This window comes from Sylvia atricapilla, chromosome 3 (assembly GCF_009819655.1).
Source record: "Sylvia atricapilla isolate bSylAtr1 chromosome 3, bSylAtr1.pri, whole genome shotgun sequence".
NCBI classification, from domain to species: domain Eukaryota; kingdom Metazoa; phylum Chordata; class Aves; order Passeriformes; family Sylviidae; genus Sylvia; species Sylvia atricapilla.
This window is the reverse complement of record NC_089142.1, coordinates 75,915,094-75,942,529: the sequence shown is the minus strand read 5'-3', so window position 1 is coordinate 75,942,529 and position 27,436 is coordinate 75,915,094. Positions and strand designations below refer to the sequence as shown.

Sequence of the window (27,436 nt, the reverse complement as noted above, 5' to 3'; positions counted from 1 at the left end):
CAAGGCACTGGTAGGGAACATGTAGGAAGAAATTAAGTTACCACTGGAACAGTTTGGTGTTTTTAGGGTGGATTAATGTTTTTAATACCAACATTGCTTGTTCTCTTCAAAGGTCTTAAAATACACGTCTGGGGTTTAAGGTTAGTTAGAAGCTACAGGGGAGATGCTATATAGAAATACTGCAGGAGTATCCTGTCAAGAATGGTTTCCCCAGCATGACATGACAGCCCTCATCTAGGATGGCTCAGTGGCTGCAGTCTGTTTCAGCCACAGTTCAGGTACCCAGCTGCTTAGAAAATGATAAAGGAAAACCATTAAATGAAGTTTTGGTGTAATATCTGATCTGGAGTCTGTAGCAAGCTGTTCAGATGCAGCACTATAAAACATGCAGTGATCAGTGACAAAGAGAATCACAGAGGTCTTGAATATTTCTGTCCCAGTATAGCCTTTAACTTGCAGTGAAATTTGGTCAGATTTATACTGTGAGGCCTGCTAAATGGTTACTTTAGTGTCTGTGTCTGCTGAGTAGGCAGATTTTTAAATAAGTGTGTAGAACAGCAGGGAAGTATGGTCAAATTAATTATTTAAGATTGGCCTGATACATACCTCTCTCATTCTAGGACAGAAGATTACACTTAAAGAATTTAATTGTCTTATCATATAGACTCAATTATTATATAGAAACCAAATTATAATTAGTTGATTCTGGTAAGGGAGGATTTTAGGAAAAAAAGAGATGAAAAAAATTCCTGTCAGTAATTTCTTCAGGGATTTTCCAAATAGGTTAATCAGTCCTTTATTTTGGCAAGTCTGTAGTCGGGTACCTCATGATCCCAGTACCTTCTGAACAGAAGATGGTGTTTGCTATACCACAGTCTCATTTCTCTATGTGAGCTGTCATAACCTGTATTTGGTTGTGAGAGGAACTTCTGAAACATGGCCCACGTACAAAACTGGTAGAGTTTATTACTTATGCATGGCATCTGAATAGTCTTGGGCAGAGGGGGAGATGTGGAGGTTTTACTGCAGATTTCAGAAAACACTTTGTGTAAATACTGTTGTTTTATCTAGTGGGGGCTGGAAGGGAAGCAGGGGGCGGAGGGGGTGTTGATTTGGGGTGGGGTTTTTTGTTGTTCTTTGAGGTTTATTGTTTGGTTGGGTTCTTTTAAATTAACAAGCTTTAGGAAAGTTCTCTAACTCTGTTATAAACGTAGATTGTTGAAATAAAAATTTATTTTGCAAATAAATGGATAACAGAAAGGTATTTTTATTGCAATTTAGTTTGTTGGGGTTTTTTTCAGAATATGAGGGGTATTTTTTAAAAGCATTAGGAATACTTTCAAAACTAATTTTTTTTTACTGCTGATGTCCATTCTTGTTAGTAATAAGTATTTGTAATCTAGTGTTAAAACCTAGCACAATAAAATCTCCTATACTAAGTAGAATATCATAAGAAACTGACTTCGTATTAATACATTATGAAAAATAGGTGGTTCTTATTTGTCAAAATCTGGATGAGAAATACTAATCTTAAGGTACATGATTAATTCCCAAAGCCCAAAAGGTAAATATCTTCAAACATGAAGTTGGTTTAATTTTCTTTGACACTTACTCCAGCTTCAGGTTCCTCTTTTTTTTTTTTTTTCCCCCTAAGAACTATGATGAATAATTAAAACAAGACTTGTGTATGTTTGAATTATTCTGTGTGATTACACTGGAAAATTATGTGACTACATTTAAAAAAAATAAGTCAAATTATCGTCACTTCTGTTATTCTGGAGTAGCTGAAGAAACTGAAGCATGTTGCATGATTTTCATTTACTAAGAATCCACTAATCTTTTGTAACGGAAGTTGCTAAGGTTGACGGAATTGATGAAAAAATTAAAATCTGTTGCAGGTGTAATTTTACATAATATCTGCAGATGTCAGAAGTATTTTGGCAAATTGAAAGTATTTTAAAAAGCTTTTAAAAATGTTTTTAATGCTGAATTTATGTTACATAGAAACAAAATAATGACACACACTGGTAGGCGGAACTTCCATGCCTTCACTCAGCCCGTAAGTGACAGCACAAATAAATTTTCAAGGTTATCAGGGGTGAAGAGAAAGCTGCCCTTTGTCAGTTTATCAAACCTGTGCTTTGGTGCCTGGTGCCCTAAGCGATGGACACCTCACAGCACACACACACACACACAGCTGTGGCCGCTGTGTGCGGCTCGGGCTCCTGTGGCAGCCTGCAGCGGCCAGCATGGCTCTGCCATTCCTCCTGGAGGCCGTCCACCCAGCGCGGCAGCCACAGGCTGGGGCTGTGTCGGGAGCAGCGGGGAGGGCGGTGAGTGCTCAGGTGTGCCCAGTGCGGCTCTCGGAGGTGCTCCTCAAAGGCCCTTTGTGCCGGTCCCTGCCAGGCAGCGCCGCTTCTCGCTCCTGTCTGTGGAAAACAAGGGTTGGCCACTGTCTAAAAGCTGAAAAGAAGGCTCAGTAAATAGCAGAGGAAGCCCTTTCCCTAGCAACACGCTGCCTCCAGCAGCCCGAGCCTTCCAACAAAAGGTCATATGATTGACATATTTGTCCCCGGAACAGAACGCACACAATCGGTTTTTTCACTTCTCTGTGTTTTTAAGCTGTGTGAAAGTGGGTTTTAGGAGCCACACAAGAGGAGACTGGCGAGCTGGAATACCATCATTCCGTTCCTCTGGACTTCATCAGCCCTTAGAGTTCAAGAACTGGAGAGGCATCTGTGATGTTTATGGAAGAGCTAATTTTGATTTTTAAACAGTATTTAAACACTGGTATTAAGAGTACCAGTAAAGTGCATATGAGACACACGTGGTGTTACATTCAACATGGCTATGGGCTGCTTGTAGACATGTAAGCAGTTGGAAGTAATTGTGATCTTTTAGTACTCATTCATTTTTAAGCAGCTGTTAAAAATTACTGCAAGTATATACTGAGTGCATATCTCCTTTTAAACTTTCAAAGTTCTGTTTTGTTAGTTGGATTAGACATGTAAAACTTAAATTGGTTGGATTTTGGGGCATCTTAGGTTTAAAACAATACTGTTTCTCTAGATGGTAGTTTTATATAAAGTTCTGAATGAAACAGTTGTTACATGCCTCGACCTTAGAGTTGTGTATGTGCGAAAACAGTCGTTTTGAGAACAAAACCTTTAATGCGAGTGTTTTACAAAAGGGAGTGTAGGTGAAATGCAGAAACAATTTTTTATATCTCATTTAGCTGTCATGATTTCTGTTGAAAATATGAGTAAATGTGACAGTTGAAGAAGCTATTGGAAGACCACTGAAGCTCCCTGAATACTAACATTTTAAAACTGGAAAAGCCTAATTCGTGGGTTTAGTCCATAGTCCAATAAAGTAGTTTATTTTAATTAGTCAGTATTACATTTTCGGGACATGTCGTGCTGAAGATAAAAACGTCTTAGAAGATACTACTGCAGCTTGAATTCCCATGTGGTGGTGTGCAGCCCTGAATCCTGTGTTTAGTGAAACACGTGAGAGAAGATACACTTGAAAGACATGCACTAATTCACAACAGCAGTCTTTGTGCTCCCTGTCATCAGCAGTTAGTTTTCTTCTGCTGCTCTAAAGAGAGACTCTTCATATTCTTTCTTGGTTACTAAATTTGATATGAAATGTCATTTTTCTTGTTTGCTTTTTTTTATTATTGTTTCTGGGTGGGAACAGATTCAAAACATGCTTAACGTGTTTTCCATATGAAAACACGCAATCGTATCTCGGTGCCATTTCAAAAATGAAAGGCCTTGTTTATGTATTAAACTATTAGCATATCTGGAAAGAAAGCTGTGTAGCATTGGGATCTCTTGAGTTGGCAAAAAAATGCTAGTTTTGAAACCCTTAAATAGTGTTTTCCATATCTCTAGTTGCATCTTGCCTCCCATGTCCCCACTCACTCCAATATTTGAGTTAGGTGTCTTCATAGTTCAGGGGAATTTACAGCTATTTGGAGTGTGTAAACTCAAACTTTGAATAGAGACCTTCTAGGATGACAGAGGGAAAATAAATGTTACAGGTCAGGCCACACTTAGCTGTAAATATTTTAATTAATCTTTCAATTGTTATATTTCTAACAACTCATGCTTATTTGTACCTGTTAGAACAACCACCTTGATCATAGGTCATTTTGTAGCATATATTTGTTAAATTGTTTTTATAATTTACTTAAAACTCAGGATGGGTTAATGAATTTCTCCTGATAAAAGTGGAATGTGTCAACACTGTCTGAGTGTTCTGGCACTGTTCCATCTGTTCCAAAGGCTACAGCTGGAATAAAGACCTGCATAATATAGGTCGTGTTTGTGCTCTGCTCTCTTCAGATTCCTAGGATGCTCGTGAAACTCAGGATGTTGCTGGTAGAGCCATATGTGGGAAATCTGTACAAGAGGCTTGCCTGCTACTATCTCATTCAGTGTGCTTGTAGTTTAACTGCTGTTTTCACAGTTGAACTAACCAGTGAGGAGGAATTTTGAATGTCTGGCATTCCAAACCTAGAAATACCAAAAGTAAAGTGTTCAGCTCGGAAAGTTTTCAAGCTGGGCTTGCACATTGCTAAAAATAGGTCTAATGCTTTAGATTGCATAGATGGCTTTAGATTGATGGGTATTTAATTTGAATATTAATACAAATAACAGCAGATGTCTATTCTAGCAAATAAATCGGCAATCACCTCAGTATTATTCTGCCTTTGAAAAACATTTTAGAATGTACTGTAATTTTTTTTTCCTTTAGAATTTTTTGGGGTTTAGTGTGTATATGTGTGTCATGAAAGATACCTTCCTGTTATGGAGCTTTATGAATTGCTGAAGCTCTCCAGTGTGGTATATAGAGATTCTTATAGTGGATTTTATTAAAAACATTAAAACAGACATGCAAGGAAAATAGGAATGATAATTTAAAACCAGAAAAAGACAAAGTAAAAAGCAAGTTCTGAAATTTAGTACTGTTGAGGGTCTGATTTAACCTATCCAGGTGACCGTTTTTTTTTTTTTTTCCTTTAAAGCTCAAAACCCTGTGATTTAAATATGGGCCCACCACATCTGTCCCAAAGCACTGTTGACCTGTTAAGGTCAAGCAAAATTCCCCCCACCCCAGCGTGTTGCCAAGTAGCATATGTGGTCATGCCAACTTGTAAGTTCCACTGATGCTGTATTTCAGTGTAGCTTGTAAAACCATGCTATGTTCCAATTTTCTGAACCTTATCTGTATTTTCTTTGTGCAGAAATGGAAAGTGGGGGAGGGAGGGCATCAGGACTCTCAAAAGTATTACTGGTAAGGCAGGTATCATGATTAAACAGGAATACTTCAGATAAGGTGATGGGAAGTGTGGAAAGATAGGCTGCCTTTTCCCCCAGTGCATCTTTAACATTATGACCAATGAATTTGTCAAGTGAAACAGCACAAGTCTTCTTTGCATATCATTTGAACTGAGAGCTTGCTTTGAAGAAGATAAGCAGACCGTGTTGCCCAGAAGAAATAATGATGCTAATTTATCTTTGCCTGTCCTCGTAGCCGTAGCAGTGTGTGTCAGTGTTGAAAAGGAAATAGAGAAATAACTGAGCTATAGTTTTACCACCTGTTCAGTGCCATAGGATTGTTGATGACATGCAAGACTCTGAGAAATATGGCTGGTCTGGAAGTCTCTGTCATAAAAGTATTTGGGAAAGTTTCCTCTAATACAAGAATAGCTGCCACACTGTGACAGAAAAGACCTCTTTGACCAGTTCTCCTCAGAACAAACAAAGCTGTGGTGTAGGATTTCTGCTCCATCACCCTCGGAAGTGTATAATCAAGGATGAGAAAGTCTGTTACATTTGTTTACTAGCAACTTCTAACTATCAATATTTACATTCTGGGCATGGGAAACTCGAAGGTCTCTGCCAGATTTTTTTGAGGGAAAGGGAGGATGAGATGTTTTCTTTAATACTGAGTAATAGAGTAATTTACCAGAACTAAAAGCCTTTACAAAAGTAAAATCTAATCTCTTGCAGTAGGTAATTGATCACTAGTTGAGGTACTCCCATTCAGAGTCTTAAAAAATCCCTCATTTCTTTGTCTTTTACATCTAGCTACCTGTCATCTTGTCTAGGATTTCGTTGCTATAGACACATCACTTTCAACAACTTAGATACAAAAAACCCTTTCCAAACATGGATTTTAAGTGTAGGTACTTCAGCATCAAAAATTCCAATGTGTTTTAGTCTTTGTAGTATATTTTAGAATATATTGCTGCCTGAGATCTGGGGGTTTTTTTGTTTAATACGTGTATGTCTAGGAATTTGTAGTATGTTTGTAAGGGTTTTTTTTGTTTATAAATTATGAATGGAAGGTTTTTGTCCCTGAATGGAGACATTCATGTGTAAAGACTGACTGGCGCATGGTATGTTAGGAATACTTAGTGATCTGCAAATGAATTGCAGTGGAAGATTTCTCTTTGTCAGGGAGATAAAAGCATTCTAGAGCCCGAGAGTCCAGCCAGTGTCACAGTGCAAGCCTCCAAGCTGCAGCTGTTGGGCTGTAGAGCAGCTGGGGACCGCAAGAAGGCAGGGTGACAGACCTCTGAGGAGCCGCACTGCCTCCTGGATAAGTAGGATAAGATCAACAACAGTAAAATATTTCAGTGATGCTATTGTGTTTTACCAGAATTCCTGTTAAATTAGTAAATAGTAGATGGCTTATACTATAAAGTCTATAAAGAATAATTAAAGTCTTCATATTTAATGTGTATATTTCCAGGTGGTAGAAAAGTCATGTTTGTTTTATGTGGCAATTTTAAATTACTTTTCTATTTGAGGAAGAGTTTTAAGTATTTATTCTTGTTCATTAGTATAGTCTTCTTCCATAACTGCCAAGTGCTCTGCCCTTCTGCTTGAAGTGCGTGTAAAATTATTTATTGCCTTATCTGCATTCTGAAAAATGTCGTGTGTTCTTAGAAGAATTCTCTACTTGAATTAAATGTGTGGAAGGGTGCATGGACTTGGACAAAATGTTAGGTAGCTGGAAGAGTTCTCTCCAAGGGTGGCTGCAGGAAAGCTGCTGTTGAGAGCTGCTGTTTAGGCAGCAGAGGTGTGGAGCAGGCAGGGAGACAGCTCTGCAGGAGAGCTTGCTGAGGTGCTTGGGAGGCAAGTGCTCCCTGCTGCTGTCCTGCTGCTGATAGTCTTTCTGTCGTCCATTCCTGGTCATTCTTTCCATGAGCCTGGTGGGACAGGCCTGCTGCAGTTGTCAGGGGAAGATGGAGACAGGTTTCTGGGCTGTTTTGCTTTGCCACCATTTTCTCTTCCCACTTGCTGCTCCTGCTCTGAGCCTGAAAGGACAGCTCTGGAACAGCTTATAAAGGACTGGTCCCCAAAGCCAGACTTTGCTGCATTTTGTGCAAAATAATAAAACTGTCTGCTGCCTTTCCTAGGACTGGGCTCACTTCAGTTCATGAGAATTCAGCTGAAGTGCAGGGATGTGACAGGATTGCAAAAACGTCATCCAAAATGCGTGACATCTGGAAGCTAGACTGTCAGTGAAAGTCACTAGCATCACCTAAATATGAGGACCTATTTGTTAAGAATGTAGGAAAAAAAAAAAGTGTATCTGTTATATTTTCCAAAGCAGTTACTTTAAAAGAAAATTGAGCATTATATGGGGAAAGCACCTATGTTTGTAGAGATAGGCTGAAAGCCTTCTCTTCCAGCCCTGGTAATAAATGAAAATCAGAGAACATTTTGAGACTTAGGTGTGAGAGACTGTAAGGCTCGAGAAGCTCTGTTGGAATAAGGTATCCCAGCTGTGATACAAGTGAGTGGATTGTTTGGTTTGTGAATTACCTGAGTTGCAGTGATATTCCTTTTGGGCCTGGCAGCTGTATGGCAGGGCAGTGTGGCCACTGTCCGTCTCCACAGGTCTAGCTTATGGATCTCTGCTCTATCCTAGACACTGCTACGTGATAGTTCTTTTAAATAGTATCTTTCTTTCCTTCTCTGCTGTGATTTGTTACACAGAATCTAACAGTCCACCTTTCACCTCTGAAAACTGTTGTCATCTGCTGAAATCCTTCATTGACATTGCACAATGAAGGCATTTACCTTTGGAGTCTGCGTGCCTGTCTTGCCTTCCACCTGGATAACAAATGTATCTAGTGTATGTATGTTTGGTGTATGAATAAGAAGGTAAATTGTATGATACTCCTCAGGGTACACTGTATGCACATGAGAATCAGAGGCATTTCAGTGCCTAAAAATAAAGGATTTTCTGAAGGTTTTGGAATAGCTGAGCTTGAAGTATAGCTTGGACACTGATAATGAAAAGAATTCATTGGAGTGTTGTATCTGAGCTCCCCGTTTCATGACATGAGACAAGCTCTCACTAATAGCAGTTATGTAATAAACTGCCTTTTTTTTTTTTTTTTTTTAAACTCTCAGTATTGTCCAGAGTAGGGGAGACAGTTGTGGTTTTAACTGGGCATTTGTATGGTCAGCACTGTCTATTTAGTTTGTAATTGTGGTTTTTTAGGAAGTGTTTCCTAAATACGCTGTTAATACACAATATAAACTAAATAAACTATTAATACACTGATAAAGAGTAGAAAGAAAATTACTTAAAATTATAGTCCACACTGGCATTTGGTTTCCTTCAGGTCTATTTAGTGCTAGCCTAGGTGGAGTTGAGCTACCTACTGTGAGGAGTTTCAGGCTGTGTTCACAGGACAGCACCCAGTTGTGCCTGTGCACACTTGGTTTTGTTAGGATTTACTGCTTCCATCTCTTCCGTATTTGTATTCAGTGAGCATTTGCAAGTAGTTGCTTACATTTAAAGAATTACATTTCGAGATATCATTTAAGGCTTTTTGGTTTTTTTGGTGTTAATCTGCATGTTATATTGTACATGATAAATACAAGGAAAGCACTGGAGGTTTAAGAGGATGAGAGGTTTGAGTCAATCACTTGAGCTTCAACTTAGTAATGCAAATCTGGTTTTAAGTGACCTTATTGATGTTTGCTCAAAGTAGCTTCCTTTCGGTACAAATGACTGAGCTTTGTTGCAGCTATTGTACAGGTAATGTACTGTCCCTTTAGAGATTGCCTTTGTATCCCTGATGCAACCTCTCTTTGCTTTAACAGAGAGTGCCTGCAGGAATGCCTGGAGCTAAGATAGATCTCGTGTGCCTCATTTGATCATCTGTCAGCAAAGAAGCGAGAGGATAGGGCAGGGAAAAACATGTGCCCCTTGCTCTGGCGCAGCTCTTGGAAATTTGAGCGGTTGGCTGTTGGTGAAGGATGTTCAAGTGGAGGGCTTGGTACCAGGGAGAGAAGGACACTGCAGTGTGTCCCACAGGGTCCTGGCCACTTCTGTGACTTCACCATGAGGAGAGGTGGCAAGTGACTGTTCCAAGCGCAGGGTACGAGGGGGTGGCAGGATTTTGAGCAGCCCTGGTTGGGTGGGTGGTGCAAGCAGTGCTGAGCACCCAAGTCCTGCAGAGATGGCATTGTGCAACAAACAGTGCCATCTTCTGGGAGGAGCCGGAACGATGACCTTGTGGTCAGCGTTACACGTGTCTGGTGAAGTGGTGGGATTGGGCTTTTTGTTGGGGTTGGGTTGGGTTGGGTTTTTTTGTATCTAATAAATGCCTTAAAAATCAAAGCACCAGAAGTCGAAAGTCCGTGTTGTCTGGTAATGCAAGTGCACATCTTGCATCTATGATATTTTTACTGATACAGTTTTTAAGGGAAAATTTTAAGCTGTATTTTGGGTTTCGTTTAAAAGAAGGAAAGTTTATCAACTGTGGAGCATAGGCTAGAGAAGTAAATCTGAAATATAAAAGTTAAGGACTTGGTCTGCTTTTTTTGATTAAGTCTACTGTTATTTCCATAAACATACTTCATAAAGCCTAGTAATTGCAGCATCTTTTCTAATAGAAAGCAGTAGTGACCTACAGGAAAATGTTAAAGTAAGAATGATTACTTGCACTTATAGCTCCTTCTTTTTACCATGTCAAAAGGGTAAAAAATATTTTCTGTCTTAAAATTCTTATCCTATAAGTAGTTACGTTGGGAAATATTTGCTGTGGTGCAAACTCTGGGATTAGGGTTACTAAAATTATCCTAGCAAGTGGAGTGTAATATTCAGCATTTGCTGAAAGTCATTAATGGCATAGATCAATCACCTAAAGGTTTTATTTGGAGGAAGTGAGCAATTTTAGTTACATTAGTGGAACTATATGGGAGGTGCAGCTGACATTGTGAGGAGGTTTTCTTGTTACACACTTTCAAATAAATAAATGAATGCAAACAAAAAGCAAATAACAAAGTACAGCTTATAGGGGAGGAGAAAAGATTAATCAGTGTGTAAAATAACTTTGATAAGGTATATCCAGAATGATGAGAATTTGTGAGCTCTGGATAGGGACATAGATTTGGGATTGGTTTTATTGTGTCATGATTGCCTAGGTAATTTACCAGCAAAGATGCAATGGAAAAATAGCTTATTAAAAAAAGAAGATAAAATTATTTTGCATGTAAATTATAAATCTGTTCTGTGTCATGTTAAGATTGCTAGAATTGGCACATTTTGTATTCCGAAGGGTTTATGGGACTATGGTCCTGACATTTCTGGATGGTACAGTACTTAACTGTACAATTAATTTGTAGTTAGGATGGTAATTTAATGTGTATTTCCTTATTTAGTATTTAGCTTGCCCTATCATAGAGTATTTAACATCTAAAGAAAATGTCTAACTTTCAGTATACTCTGAATGTTTACTGTGTGATAATCTTGGTGTTTATGCAAGTCCTTAGTATTACAGTTGGGACTTTCAATTTCTGACATTTGAAAGGGATTCAGTGTTGACTCATCTTACCTTGTTGATTTTGAGTTGTTGACAAAATCTGCTGCTAAAAGTTCCCTTTGCAAGGGGTCGTGGCCCTTGAGCTTACCTCACAATAAGTACTGTATTTGCTTAGATAAAATTTGAAAACTATTTTTGTCTTGGACTTTAGTAAATTACTAATCCATAGTTTGGGAGTAAAGTGTGTATAACAAGGTCTTTAACTTGGAAAATACTGTTCAAAATACCTGGAAAGTATTGTGTGATTAGATAAGAAAATGTAAGAAATCCAGTTTAGCAAAGGAAGAGTGCACTGCACCTCACAGGAAAGCTGCCCTTCTATGCATGTGACTTAGGAGTTTCAGCAGTGGCATTCCCATATAGGAGGCAAGGTGGTAATCTAACCTTAAAGTAGACATTGACCATCTCTCTTGGGTTTCCTATATCATAATCACGTTTTCTGCTCGATAGAGTGTAGACTAAACAAATGGTAGTACTTTTGGAAACACAGGTCAGAAAATCTCTGGTCTTAAAAATGAAATTATACTGTTAGAAGTTTTTTTATTATTAAATGAAAAAGTGAGCGTTTTACTGTTGAACACTTTAATATTTGTGCAACCCGCACAATACCAATGATGTAGTTCAGGGAAGTAGTATTTATTGAAGCAAAACCAAGAGTAATTTATGGTGTGTAAATAGTAGTTATATCCTCATGGGAATACATCTACGTGTGCCAGAATTAGGAATTCAACCTCGAGGCAGTTGTCAATATCCTGTCAGGAAAGTTACTCAAAGATTGTTTATTTTTTTGTTTGCCCCACCCCCTCAGTAGTCAGTATTGACAGTAGTGGAGCAAATTATGATCAATTGCAGTGCTTAAAATTTGTGATGTCTGTTCTTCTGGCCCAGTAATGCAGGGGGTTTTTAGGATACCTTTAGGAGTACGTGAAATTGTATTTGAGAAAAAAACTCCTTAAATTATTTCTACCAAACGCAACTTACATTTAATCCTTAATTTTCATAGTGTATGCTATGAACCTTTCCTAAAATTCTTTTAAGATATTTGTCAACAAGACTTAATGATAGTAAGCAGGCAACTTCCACTTAATTTTATGGAAAAGTCGACAAAGCTTGCTGCTTTTGTGACTAATGGTAAGCAGGTATTTTGCTTGGTTAGAACTTGAACAATTTTATTCTAGGTCACTTAGATCTTGTGCACTAGTGAGTTCATAATCCTGACTTCCTTCCCATTTTTTCATATGCAGGCAGAAGGAGAAGACAGCCTTAAAAAGATGCAGCTGATGGAGCTTGCAATTCTGAATGGCACCTACAGAGATGCCAACATCAAATCACGTAAGCATGTCATGAGCTCAAGGGTCAATGCCATAGAAGTGTTTTCAGGTTTTGAATCTTAAAGCTACCTTTGGAAAATGTTCAGTGGCAATTTATGTGGGAGAATGGAAGGCAGTAAAAACCCAACAAAACTGTAGGTAGCTGTTGCAAAACAACAGCTTTTTGGGGATAAGTTGGGGATAAGTTATGTCAGTTTGTGGGGGTTTTTTAGCTTGTTTCTTGTCCCCATTATTTTTTTAACAGTATGTATGGGTTGAAATATTTAGAAATATATAGTACGAAAAGCCTCAACCCTTAAGCCGGATTTTTTTATTTTGCAGTCCTTTTTCCCTTAAGGCATATAAAGGACAGTAGACTCTTCTGCATTTTTATTTTTAGAAGTGTAATTTTAAAATGTTTCAGATGTTCAGGATACTGTGAATACATTTTTCTGTATTATATTCCTTCCTTTCATCTTGCTTGCATGTGTACCCCCAATGTTATGTTTTACCAACAATTCATCAACTGATTTCACAGCTGAGTTCACACGGATCAGTGATGTAATGAGCCGTTTTTACGATTACTTCCATTACATTTGTGTGAAAATGCTTTTGCAAACGCATGTATGCACAAGTTTACACTTGAAAATTAATTACATGCACCTACTAATGAAAGCATATACCTATTATGTGTGATTCGAATAATTTTCTTCAGTTGAAAATCTAATTTCTTCTCATGAAAATATAGTTCCTGATGCTGTTCAAAAGTACATTTTTGCTGTAGCTGTGATACAGATGTCAAATATAAGCACAGTTAAATGACTCTTTTTGCTAAAGACCTCCTGATACTTGCAAATTTGTTTCTCCACACAGTCCCCATTTCAATGTTGAATATGTTTAAAGGTTGGAATGCAGTTAGGTCAATTTAAGAGTGCTTACACCAGTGCAATTATTCTGATTTGAGAAGAGACATAAGCAAGGGCTTTTACCACTACAATGGTAATGGTAAATCTTTCAGCCCTAGTGAACACTATGACATTTAAAGCTAGATCCGTTTTAAATATATGGTAGTCTCTAAATTATTACAAATTTATGAGTAAAATAGCTTTCAGAATAGCTTAAATTGATGTAAACTTTTGCACAGAAAAATTTTTATTAATTTGAGCATTTTTTTTGTCTGGTCTGTTCCCATTGGTCTGTTTTATCAGTGTAATGGAATTTTTTATTCATTTCTTGACTAGAGATTGCCACACTAATACTCATTATTTGAGGAGATAGTTTCTGTCTTTGTGTTTTGATTTTACTGAAAAGTTGAAGATGTAGAAGCTGTACTGGTTTATTCCTGTTTAGGAAAGGAAGTAAAAACACTTGAGCGCCATTTTTAAATTATCTGAGCATTTTCATTTAAAAAATAAAAATTATTTAAAAAATGCACCAGTCTCAAATATAAAAAAAACTTTGTCACATTTCTCTTTTCAGGCCACCTGTGAGTGAATTAAATCAATGTAGATCAACAGTAGTGCATAGAAATACATAAATTATAAGCCTTTAAGATTGACTGTTACCAGCAGATGTGCTAGTGTTTGAGTTGTTGTTCATCTGGTGTGCCAACAGGCTTCAAGTAACACTTAATGAAATGTGCTAGCACCGCTTCAGAAAACAAACAAAACCACCACAAACAAACCATACCAAAACAGAAAAAACACCTATTTTCTTCAACTTAAGCAAGGCCATGGTGAACTTCAAATACAAAGGAAGTATGTTATTAGGTGAAATTTTATATGGAAACAAAATTTGAACCTATTTTATTCGTGTTAGGGTAGGACGGGCCCGATTCTTTTTTCTAGGTCATCCTCAACTTCATTGATCCTGGAAATGGGAATTGTGTATATGTTTAAATACAATTCTAAGAAATATAAAAACTCTAGACTCATACAGCAGCTCTGCATAACTGAGTGTCTGTGGACTCTATAGATGCACTAAATTTTGTACTCTGTATTTGATTGTGACAGTATTTTCCCTGTATTTCCTGCATGCATCTCAGTCTCATGCAGTCTTGATAGCATAAATGAAGAAATGTGGTCTAAATGGAGCTTTTGTGCTGTGTAACCTGTTTGAGAAATCTACCTCACTGTTTTACAATGGCTTTTTTATTTTGCATGTTCATACTTAATCACACTGGAAAATGGAAAGCTGTTTGCATTTGAATGGTGTGCTTTGGCACTGTGTGATCAGCGCATGTACTAATGATTTCCTTTTATTTTTCTTCTTTCCTACTTTTTCCCTTTTTTCCCATTCTTTCCACGTTTTGTACTGCTATCTCCATACTTTCCTCTGAATTTCTTTGCTTACTGTAGCAGCCCTTGCCTTTTCTCTTGCAGCAACAGCCCAGGCTCCAAGGATTATTACTGGGCCTGCGCCTGTTCTCCCGCCAGCTGCCCTGCGTACTCCTACGCCAGCTGGCCCTACCATAATGCCTTTGATCAGACAAATACAAACCGCCGTCATGCCAAACGGAACTCCTCATCCCACCGCTGCAATAGTTCCACCCGGACCCGAGGCCGGTTTAATTTACACACCGTATGAGTACCCCTACACGCTGGCACCAGCTACATCAATCCTTGAGTACCCTATTGAACCTAGTGGTGTATTAGGTAAGACCTTGGTGCGTGGGTGGCTGGAGAGTGTGTTGCTGATGCTTCTGCTGTGTTTGCGAGGCAGAGGCTCATGGAGCTCAAAGAAAAAAATCCAAAGTAGCGAACTTATTTCAGGTATATCAAAACTGCCTAGGAGAGCTGCTCAAATGGTGTAGGTCTTAAGCATTTTAAACGCATTTGGCATTCCTGAATGTTTGTGCTTAGTTTATATTAGTAAATTTACCTAAAATAAAGTTTCCATGTTTGTATGACATTAGACCATAGATACATAGGCAAGGGGAAAGAAAGCTCAGTACAAGTTGACGTCTATTACATGCCATCTGGGCTCCCACGAATAACAGATTAGTTCGGATTCTGTTTAACATAAATTAACATCCAGCAGTTTTTGGAAGAGAGGACTTCTTACTTTGCTATATCGTATTAGCAGCAAAACTGGAGGGAGTGGAAAAGTCTTTGTGCAGTTGGAGTTTTTGTTTATTTAGTATGCAACTGATAAATCTCAGTATCAGAAAGCTCTAAATTATATTGCGAGCAGAAAATGTTTTCAGTGAATGAACATAAAGCAAAATCAAGTTCTGACCAGAGAATGATAAAATTAGCAACTTTTCTAATGGCTTCTTTTATATACCTTGCATTGAAATGTCCATCATTCCTAATATTTCAGACCAGTGACTTGGTGTGTGAAGGCAAGAATGATAAAGCAGCCGTGACAATCCAGTTAACTGGCCAATATGGAACTAGCAGTTCCAATAGTTTCTTCCTTCCCTACCGTCTACAGAGTATAAATAATCTTTTCTCTTCAGTTTATTCTGAATTGCATATGACCTTGGTGCTGCATAATGTTGATTTTATAGGACTTTGATCTTAGTTTGTTCAGTGGCAGTTATTGATTTACACAAATTCTAAACATCTCTAATGAACACTGGACAATGAGGTTCAAAGTCAATATTTTGTTGAAAGTATTGCAAAAAATCAGTGTTTCACGTGACAAGTACTTAATGAGCTATCTGTATGTGTGCATATTTCCACATTATGTACAGTAAAAAAGAAAATGTATTTCAGACTTCTGTCTTGCAGGATTAGTGAATCAATAACAAAAATTCTAGTAGGACAAAGGCATGCAGTACGTCTGTCAGCTTATGGTTGTTGTCAGTTAACCCGTAGCCAAAATTCTGCGAGCATATGATAACATTATTGTTTATTAATTTCCCACAAATGTTTAAACATTCTCCCTTGCTTCTCTACTCCCAGTCTGTAGTCCAGTCGTGCTACATTTTGGGGTAAAGTCACATTCAGAGTTCATCAAAGTAGTTTTTAGTGGTGAGTGGCAAGTCCCTCTCCTGAATTCAGTTAATAGCAAGTAAAGAAATACAGCATTCCAGAGTAAAGTTTGTTACAATGCAGGGAACTTGGATTTCTCACAGGATTTTCTATAAAGAGATGGGAGAGAAAAGTTAAAATTGCTTCTATAATGGCATCTGAAACAGTTGCATACTCTTAGGCTCAACTGTATGAGGTGTATTTCCCAAAACAGAACTCATAAAAAAAATTGTTATTGAAAGGGAGTGGTCTAAAAAATCACCACACTCTCTCTTTAGCTGCCTAGAATCGATAGCTCTTTAATACATCTGCTCTATTATCTGAGCAATTGTATAGAGTTAATTGCATTAAATTTGGTTTTCATTGAGTTTAATTTTGGTTTATGCTCATTCTCATTAATAGTATTTTGTCCATTTTTGTGGTGGACCTTTAAGATGTTTTAAAATAATCCTGTTAAGAATGGCAGAGAAATACATCCCTGTCAGTATTTTTGGGGATGTTGGTGTTGAGATCAAATTTTAGTTGGTGACTAACTTTCAATTCCCTTCCTTTTATCTTCAGGTATGGCTTTCCCAACGAAAGGCTAAGAATTCAAGAACGGTCTTAACTGATCCTTCATCAGATCTGAATTTTAACAAATGCTTAGTTTTCAGCAGCCTTGAAAAAAGCTTGGCCTAGCAGTCAGTGACTTACTTGCACTTTTTTGCACATAGATTTAAAATAAAATAGTGCTATTAATTTGGATTAGGTTCTTTTATTACAGAGTAGCTGTAATTTATGAGTGTATAGTAGTATACTGACTGCTAAGTGTTCTATATAGTGTTTGCTTTACTAATCACCTAATTCATTGCAGTTCGTACTTATTGACTTAAAGTTTAAAATTGCAATCTGTAGGCTTGAAGAATTGCTTTAAAACTTTTTTTTTGTGGTAGAACTGGAAGTGATCTTAAGGTTAGCAAATAATTGTCAGTATTAAAGATGGCATTATTTAAAATAGTCCTGCTGCAAGAAAGGCACTTCAGTGAATATGTGACTAGTAAAGCTTAAATGTGCTTGGGTCTAATAGATTTCATGAAATACTGTAATTTTGGGATTGTAAATGAATGGATTAAACAGGTTAAGGCCAGGATGTTTAAAATAAATGCAATATTAATCTGCACAGATAAACTTCTTTTTAAGATTAAGATTTGAAACTACTGTGCCTTAACTTGTTGCTTTTCTTAAAATGAACTTTTGTAGTTAATGATCATTTAAATCCATTTTGATAAACCTGCTGTTAATGTTTTCTGTGAATGTTTTCTAACTTTTGTCTTGGTAATTGCAATTTAACTAGGTGCGGTGGCTACTAAAGTTCGAAGGCACGATATGCGTGTCCATCCTTACCAAAGGATTGTGACCGCAGACCGAGGTTAGTTTAGTTCTGCAGTTCTTGTTTGTAAGAAGTGCTTTGAGTGTACATGAGATTTGCAACACCACAGCTGGTTAACCAAATACCCTGTCCTGACCCATTCATGATTTTTCTCAAAAGCCTGGACAGTTAATATTTTAAAGCTTTGGGAATGCTTGCAGTTCTAAAAATTTTTACTCAACTTGGCTTTCCCAGCTCAATTAAATATATATACTTTGATATATTTAACAGAAATTCTATAACTGGTTCCGTTTTAAAAATGAAACATCTACTGCATCAGGAAACGCTATGAAATCAGTGCTGCAATAATTAATTTGGTCGTGTTCCCCTCTTTCCTCCCCGGTTTGTTCTTTTAATTGGTGTGGAAATATCAGATTGGTGTTGCAAAATAAAATGAATGGATGGTTGCTTAATGAGAAAGAAGTAAAGGAATACATGCCTCCTGTCTGTGCTTGGAGAAATCTGAAGATTTAGATTCCTTTTTTCCCAATAAACCTTTGAGCCACTGTACTGTATATTATGAGGAGGATGCATGTTCTCAGATACCTAACTGAATTCAGAAAGGTAAGGGCTGTGAAGATAACTTCAAAAGTTGTTTGAGTTTGAATTAGTATAGGTAGGGGATGGGGAGGGTGTTTTGGTTTTTGTTTGGTTTTGGGGTTTTTTCCCAAAATCTATTTTTCGGTATTTGCCTTTTGCTGCTAAAATGTGTAACCTGAAGGAGAAACAACTTTTGAAGACCTGTTGGTGAGATGACATCCAATATTTGGGCATCTCTCTTTAACCCTTGAATGGAAAGTAAATCTTCATTTTTCTCCTTTTCCTCAAGTGCCATGCCTTTGGACCCCTGAATGAAGTGTTTAAGCTTATTGAGAAAACTGATATTTTCGGTTTATTGACATTGGCTGGGAAGCAGTGTGAGGGATGAATTCTTATCCCATCCCTGCTGCTGACTCACTGTGGTTTTCAGCAAGTCATTTAATCTCTTTGTGTATGGTTTCCCATTGGTCAAATAAGGATAATAATACTTCCCTACCTCACAGGGGTGTTGTGGGGGTTCTTGTTTTGTACAGGGCTTTGGGGATGCAAAGCATTGTGTGCCAAGTATTATTATTCTGCTCTTGTCCAAATCAGTGTTGTGCAGGTTTCCATCACATTGTAATATTCAAAAGCCAAATTTCAGTGACAGATCTGACATCTCGTAACATTGACTACGCTTCTCACAACTTTCCATAAATTAACTATGAGAGAGAATACAGATTCTGGTCTAATACAGTAAAAGGGCCCTCCTGGATATTTGGTATATTTGTGTAACATTTTTATCTTTGCTATCTTATCTTTAAAGCCTCTATCTTAGGCTTTAAAGAAAGCATAAAGCTGATACAGGACACTACTTTGGTTTTCTGTAAGACTGTCTTATATCACTGCACACTATTGGCAGCCCATTGGCTTGTTCTCATTTACTGAGAATTCTAATGGAGCAACAGGATATAATCAGTTAAAGGTCATAACCCACATTTACCAAAAAAACCACTAAAGAAGGAAATAGATTTTAATTTTTTCTTTCTTTCTTTTTTTTTCCTTTTTTTTTTTTCTATCTCATTTAAGAGAAATTGGTAATAAGGATTTGGTTGTCCTTGAAAATTTGACCTGATGTTGCAAAATTCAGGTTTTTGATAATGTTCCTTCATGAAGCAATGATAGCTTCAGGTGACGGATGTGGCTGCCTTTTTTGAGTAATTAGACATTTGCCTGAGACAATTAGTAAATACACTGATAAAGTGGGGATAGGGGTGTTTTCATGGAGAAAATACAGTTTTGGAGTTTATCATTGTAATGTTTACTCAACATAGATTTTAAATTCTTTTGAAGGGCCTAGATGTTTCATCTGGGTCACTTAAAAGTAATTTAAATTAATTATTGGCATAATTTCACCTTCTTTTAAAATATAGCCGTTTTCTGATAGAACAGCATTCATCTCTAGCAATATTGGAAACCCACTGTCTTAAGTAGATAAATAAATACACATCTTTTTCCTGTGGAATAAGTAATGCATAACTCTCTTAGGAAAGCCATGCTGATACTTCAGGAGAATATTATTTTTAGATTCTTATCTAAATAATCCCAGTGTATGTTAAGAAATTTACACAAATTCAATTTTACAACTGAACTTCATTGTATTTTGAATTTTAAATCCTAGGTTATCACTGCACATGTCTAAAAGTTTCACACAAAAGGTTTTGGAGACAACTTTGCTTGTCAATAAAATTTCTTTTAATGTACTAAAATTATATTATAGAATTAAAATACTGTCAGTATTTTCCATACTCACCTATTTGGTTGTTCTGTCACCAGGATACTTCTACAGCTATAGCCACAAAAAGCAATGTCAGCAAACCGAAATACTTTTTTTTTTTTTAATGCGGAATTTCTTTTTACATAGTTCAGTGTCACTAAATCTATCTTTGCATTCATTGGGTCTAAAGTTGGTGGTTTTTTGTTTTTTGTTTTTTTTTAAATTCTAAATTGACTCTCAGATGACTTTATAGTACTACTGCATTCACTTTTTAAGTACTTTTTATTCTTCACATAGTTTTGGGTTTTTTGTTGGGGTTTGGGTTTTTTTTTCCAGAGATAAGCACTGCATTTAAAGCAAGAATCCCCAAGTGTGTAAATGTTTTACAACTAAGCATGTAGAATTGGTGAAGGGTTGGAAAATATAGCTCACTTTAACTCAGAATAAACCCCCAGTTTATAAATAATACAAAATTGAATTTGATTCATATAACAGAGAGACTGACTGATTTACTTGTAATAAACTGTAAATGGTGTTGCACAGTTGACAAACCTGTGTGTACTGTAGAAGGCCAGAGACTTGGCAGAGGATGTATCACAGGTGTACTGGTATTTTTTAAAGGTAGCTTGCTTTGATTTAAACTCCAGAAGAAATATTAATGCTGAGAATTTTCTCAAATGTTTTATCCAAACCAATTTTCACATAATTTATATATAAATTTTAATACCTTTTAATCAAAATTGTAATGAGTATCAAAATGCTTTAAGAGTCTGTTTCTAGTATACCTGTAAAGTGGTAAGATTGTGCCACGTAAAATATTTATTTTTATTTTTTTCTTCTTTTTGAAACAGCTGTTATAATTTAAGCAAATCCCACTTAGCATGATTCTGAAAAAAAATTCAGGGAGCGTTTGGTCTCATTTATGTTACAGTAGTAATTTTTTGTAGTGTTATGAGCTGTATCCTAAATGATAGGCCACTTTTATTATGTGAAAGTAAATGAACCCACAAGAAAGATTGTTAAATCGATGGCATCTGTGAATATTACACCTACTGGACTTCATTTTATGTAATGGCACAAATCTGACTTTGCACTGAATACCTTTCTCACTTTCATCTCCTCTGCCTTAGTCAAAATGGCAACAGTACAGAAACTTTTATCAACCTCAGAATTTATTAGCTCTAATTAAGCTGTTGAATGAGTCTTAAAAAAAAATAAAAAAAATCATACTACTGTTAAGTGGACCAAGTTTGGTGAAGGAGAATACGAGAGAATGATTAAAGAAGGAATAGCTCAAGAACATTGGGAATGATAACTTTCCACTTGAGAACTTTTTTATGTTTTACTGTAATTTGTTTGTGGTTTTGGGTTTGTTTTTTTTTGTTTGTTTTGTTTTGTTGTTATTTTCTTTTTTCCTTTTTTTTTTTTTTTGCAAAAGAAAATAGTATTTACAGGTGGCTTCTTTTAAAATATAAAAATATAAAGCAGGAATGTATATGAAATGTCAGATTTTATTGTATTTGCAGAGTATTAGCTTTGAAAATGAATAAAGAGAGCTGTTTGTAGTTTTAAAATGCCTTATTAGTATCAATTAGATATTTTCTCTATTTTTTCATGTACTTAGAGCTTTTTAAGTATAGACTTTAAAATGGCAGGACTTTTACAGTGTTTACATGCAAGTGCATTTTATAAGTGTCCTATATGTGTAAAATAGTATTTCGAACGGGAAGATGCTGGCTATAGTAGCAGGCTGAGCGTTTTCCTGGTTTCCACAATGATGCCTACGTTGCTAGACTACAGTTTAGTACTGCTTTGTATCATGAGGCCAAGAAATTCCATGTTGTTTGTAAATAGAATAAATGAAAGGCAATAAAAAATTTATTGAACAAAAATCCTTTGTTTGGCCCATAGTTTGTTGAACCAAATTGTTTCTAAGTCCAAAATTCCTTAGATGACTTCATTCTTTTAACAACCAGTTATTAATAATCACATCCATCATTAATAGTTGCTTTAATGCTTGCACCTGGGGAGGTACTAATGCTTAATAGCAGTCAGATACTGATGCTGTGCACTGACTGTTATTCCAAAAATCTTCTACCCAGTTCAGAAACTGTTCATCGTTTTTTGTTTTCCAATTTCCTTCATCGACTGCTACTAACCATTAGTCGTTAGTCATATTTTATCTCTATTTCTCCTGTTAACCGGTTTTGTGGGAGCGGGCTTCTCCTTCACGTGTCCAAATCATGATGGAGGGCTGTCATGATTTTATTGCATTCTGTAGATGGTGTCGATCAGTATGTCAGAATTAAACATGCTTGTTTTTTTTATTAGTTGTGATTAGTTTTCATGTTGTCATTAAGCCGTCACTAGCTGGAACTAATCTCTTCTCTATCTTTCCTTTCTTTTTTTTGTTTTGTTTTTTTTTTGTTTTGTTTTTTTTTGTTTTGTTTGGTTGTTTTGGTTTTTTTTTTTTTTTTTTTTGTTTCTAACCACCCAGCCGCCACCGGCAACTAACCTATGACCTTCTGACCTCTGAACTCTTCACCCAATGATGACCTGACCATGCCTGCCTGCTGATCAGTTAACTGGTAAACGCCTTTGCTTGCCTGTCTTCAGTGCAGCGAGCTGGGGCACTTGTCCGTTCGTCTTACCATCTAACAAAACAGACAAAAAGAAATTGTTGTCCTCCAACTCCGCTTTTTGTTGTTCTCCTGTTTGGGTGAAAGTGGTTCTAGAACCTGCACTGAATAGTAGTAAAGCAATAAGGTCCAACTCATCCCTCCGCACTGATCATCCTCTAGTGTCCCGCCCCAAGCGAACGGTAAGGAGGCCTCGCACGAGATGGAGACAGATGTCCCTTAACTACCCGATGACAGAGGCAGTTACTGTGAGAGACTTCTAGGAATATTTTTCTTCTCAGAAAAAAAAAAAAAAAAAAAAAAAAAAAGAAAAAAAAAAGTCAAAGCTCTCTCTGAATGTACTGTGTGATGATGCATCATGCATGAACCTTTGGTCAGGGATGTCATTGGGGAAGGGATTCCAAAAAGTATTCAAAATTTGATATGCTGTTTAGTCACTACCAGTGCCCTCAAAGGGCAGATGTTGCAGCCTTTTTTCTATTGCCTGCCAAATTGGACATTTTAAAGGAAAGTGTGCCATGAAATGCAGATTACGATGACTTTTTCAGAACTACATTAATGCAAAGAACAAAACAACAACACTATTGAAGTGAAATCCAAGTTTAAATTGTTTTAACCATATTTTAATCTCCTTGGAAGATTACATGAGAACAAGGTACATGCATTATGTGTCACATTACTGGGCAAACTGTTCAAATATTTTTTTTAAACCTCCCTGTATAGAAAAAATTTCATTAAGGATGTAAAAGCCATGCTTGCCTATTTGCTGTATACATGTAATGAAATTGTAGATAAAGTGTAGTGCATTGAAACAAAATGAACAAAAAAGTAGATACTTTTACTATACAAGGGTGCTGGTGCAGAAAAAAAAATATATTTTTGGAAATGTAGCATTTTATACTTTCAAGTGTTATAAAAAAAGAAAAAAAGAACAAAGAAACCCTTTATTTCATTAAATGATTTTTTCTGGTGGTTGTCAAGAAACAAAAGACCAAAAGAGCCTTTTAGTCTTTCTTTTTTATTTTTTAAGTATTGGAATAAGTCTAAAGAAAAGGAAGTGCCTTATTTTCTTCATGGTCATTTAGTCAAATGTCTCGTATAATCAGCTTCTCCCTCAGACCAGTTACTGCATGCCACTCAGTCGCCCAGTATGTGAAAGAAGCTGTGAGGGAAGACAAATGATGAGTTGACCATATTATACCTGATTTTTGCCATACTAGTGTGATGTGACTTTGCCAAAATCTTATTAAGGGAAGTATTTGCTAAGTTATCATCTAACCAGCCCATTATTATTTCAACCACTCTACTTTTTAAATAATAGCAAACGCCGTACTTGTGCAACGTAAACCAAAGGGTTCTGTGATACAGACTGTCTCATGCTAAAGGAGATTATTAGCTGACAAATGTTTGTAGAGCTGGAAGTTATGTCATTTTTGTTCAGGGATGGAGAGGAGTTTTCTTGATTTTGGTTGAAATAAGTACTACATCAACCGTAGTAGGCTTTGGCATCACCCGGAAAATGGATATTCTGCAGATAATGAAACTGCAAGTGCTTAGCCGGTTTTCAGTCAGTGACTGAGCCCATCCCCACTTTCCACAAACAGCTCCTGCAGCTGGCAAACAGCATGGAAGTTACTTTTCAGCTCGTCTTTGACTATTGTTAAGTGTGGCCCATTGGCTTTTCTTCAAAAGAGAAGCAGGAGAGGGACTTCAGCCATTTGAAGTTCAGCTATACCTTACTTTTAACCCTTGTTTCCACACGAGGTTCGAATAGCTGGGCAATTGCAAGAGCTGAAGCTGTTGAACGCACAGTATTTAATTCTGAAAACATTAAGTATTACTTTGTGGGGCTCAGTACTAAACTTGGCAAATATCAGGTGATAATTTTATTCCCCTCTTGTCAACTTATTCTCCTCCTGCAAATCTTCACAGCTTCCAAATGAAAGGTCAAAAGTAAGCTAAGAGGGCTTACATTTTTTAAGCACCTGCATGGTGACCTCATCTAACATCTTGTCTCACCTGGAAATAATTATCAGTTTATTTACTATGCAATAGACATTCATCCTTTCATACTCAGCTAGATTTTTGTTTATTGTGCCACCGGCTTTGTCTTCCTGTTACACATACAGTTGTGTTGATTTTATTTACAGTATATGCTGTGCCATTTTGATTTTATTTTGGTTGGTTGGTTGAATAAACTTGCGACACTCGAACATTTGAAGAGAGATTTGCTAAAACAATACCAGTATTTGATCCAGTTTCATCTCAACTATGATAAAACCTGGACATTTTAGACATTTATCAAAGGCCTTTTACTGGGGGAGGGGGAGGGGAGGGGAAGTGTATGGAATAGATGTGTGACATGTGAAAGTAATGTTTGCTCTGAACAAACTTCTAAAAACTTAGTTGACAAAATTTTGGATCAACTTAAAAGCATGACTTTTGAAATCTCTGAATGCCTTGGTTCTCAGTATTATCATTCTTTAATGACTTTTTCTTTATTAAAATAAGTAGTTTTAAGACTTCTTTCTGACAGTATTATGTAATTTTTTTAGAGTGGGTAGATGGGAGTGTCGCTTGTATGTAACCGTACAGATGACATGTATTTGTCTATTCTTTATTATCTTAGTAGTTTCATGCTATGTATGTACCATAACCAACCTATTGCCTATGAGAAACATGTAAGATAATGTATTTACAGCCATTGTTACAAGTTTATAATGTATTTTTCTATCTTGTTTTATATGTATGTTATATAACATTCAAATGGATTTTTTTCCTGATTGAGAAAAAAAGGATACAAAATGCAAAACCCACAATTTTGATAACTGAAAAATTGCCAATTGTTTTGCAGTACTTTATTATATTGGGAGTGTTGTCTTTCTTGGGCTTTTAGTTAGCTACTGGATGAATACATTAGACATATTTGGGTTTTAGTTGGGTTTTTACATAGCTTGCATTTTAATTCTTTGGTTCTTTGCTGTTTCTATTAACCCATAGCATTATTTTAATAAATGTTATAATACCAACCTACTAACTCTGGACTATGTCTGTTTATTAACCATTACATGTTTAATTAAAGTAAACAAATAAAGACGGAAGAATGTAAAGTCTTGAGTTACTGGACTAACCCTGAAGAACGTGACCACAGATAACACAACGTGACTTGTTTTTATGTTGTTTGTCAGCTGACATTCTGCACACTACTATTAAGTTGGCTTTGGTCATTCTGGCCTTTTACCTTGGGGAATAGGTGCCAGTAGAAATGGGAACAAAGTAGCATTTTTTGAGGCATTCTTCTTGTAGAGTCTTGCCACTTGCCTTTCAGCATCTGCATTACTAATTCCACACTTTCTTTTTCTTTCTCTAAAATAATTACTGTTAGCTCACAGCAAAAGAGCAAAAGATGCCAGTGTATTGGTAAATCGTGACGGTGTACAGAAACCAGTTTGATTCTTTGTTGAACCATTCAGAGGTTGCAGTTAATCACACACTAATTTGTGATCTGTTGGTTTTGGCACCTGATTCACTGTTGCATCATGTGACGTTTCTAAGCACAAAATATTTTTGGATAGAACCGCTGCACATTGAAACACAAAACCTGGGGGTTTCCTTTGGCAAAAGTGCCTTATTTATGCCATGCTATTTCAAGTGACTTGTTTTTTGGTACTTCTGCTATAGTCTATCAGTATTGCCTAGCTCAGGGGAGTACAACTTCTGTAAGCCAAAGGTCAAACCGGATCTTTTCCTAATGACTGTAGAAAGTACAAAAATACACCATTTACTGAATTACCGAGCAGCATCCATTTCAAATTCCAGAGCTACCTTTGTGTGATCTTTATCCCTGTGGATGACTGGAGTGACATGAATGCAGGGAATTGAAATGGTGAAAATGCTGTTTTGAATGTACATCTATGCAAATACTTTTACAGATTAGTTTCTCCTTCCTTAGAACTTCACTGTCTGAGGATCCTTTACCACTTCCCCGCTAGTTCTAGATTTGTAACCTTGAGCGGGCAGTAATTACTGCTAATGTCGAGGGAGATCCTCAATGTTAATAATTTTTCAGATGTCAACAGTTTTCTTCCTGAAAGTACTTTTTTTTTCCTGTAGATAGTAAAAATTCAAATGAGGAATCTGAATCTGTTCAAATTCCTCCTTTAATTTATGACATTTCAAACTATTTATCATGAAATACACACAATGTAAAACTTTATAAGTAGAGTTCTCACAGTACTGCTAGTAATTACAGTTTTATGCAGTTTTACAGAGAAAAATAGTCCAGCTTTGATGATGTTTGTTAGTTTTCTAATAGCATGTAGTTCTTCATTTTACAAACATTTTAGGTAGAGATGAAATGCCGATTCGTTTTGAATAGTTTAACTTGTGCAGAATTTTCTTTTTTTAATTTAACAGATCATATCACTATCCTAAAATTTAGCTGCAGGCAGATGTTAAGAATATTAGATATTTACAACAGATAATATCAGAACCTTTTGACTGGATAATGGAACAAGTGTCATTACAGAGCAAATAATTGATATTCTTAAAGAATGTTATCAGAGGCGCACATGTAGTTTGGTGATGTACTCTGTCCAGTATAGGTGAAACTATTCAGATGGAGCAACACCTTAGTGTTTTATATTGAAGAACACTTCTATTTCCAGAACTACTGCTTCTCTGTAATAATTTTATTATTTTGTATTTTTATCAACAGATATTAACTACTGTTATACTTTGTCTGCAGTGCATTTTCATCTCATTCTTCAGTATATGCAGTAGTCGAAGTTGCTGTAAATTTTGTAGTACTTTAAAGCTGAAGGACAGAGAAAAATATGAAAACTAAAATCAAAATGATATATTCATTATTGTTGTCCACCAAAGGCATTTCTCAGTTTACCTAGGTGCCTGTCTGAAAATGTAACTGTTTTATACTTTGCCT

General features: G+C 36.5%; 1 protein-coding gene across 13 annotated transcripts in view; it reads left to right on the top strand.

Moving 5' to 3' along the window:
• Positions 1 to 25,531, top strand: part of QKI (QKI, KH domain containing RNA binding) — a 147,981-nt gene extending 122,450 nt beyond the window's left edge. For 3 of the 13 annotated variants that reach the window (XM_066315840.1, XM_066315844.1, XM_066315850.1), the window contains 4 exons: positions 12,109 to 12,196; positions 14,532 to 14,828; positions 17,485 to 17,559; positions 22,353 to 25,531. In XM_066315840.1, the coding sequence (XP_066171937.1) occupies positions 12,109 to 12,196; positions 14,532 to 14,828; positions 17,485 to 17,559; positions 22,353 to 22,369 (477 nt within the window). In that variant the 3' untranslated portion in view covers positions 22,370 to 25,531. Of the gene's footprint in view, positions 1 to 12,108; positions 12,197 to 14,531; positions 14,840 to 16,712; positions 21,748 to 22,352 lie in introns of those variants that run through there. The other 10 variants (XM_066315843.1, XM_066315846.1, XM_066315845.1 and 7 more) reach the window with 8 other exon arrangements.
• The last annotated feature ends 1,905 nt before the right edge of the window (positions 25,532 to 27,436 follow it).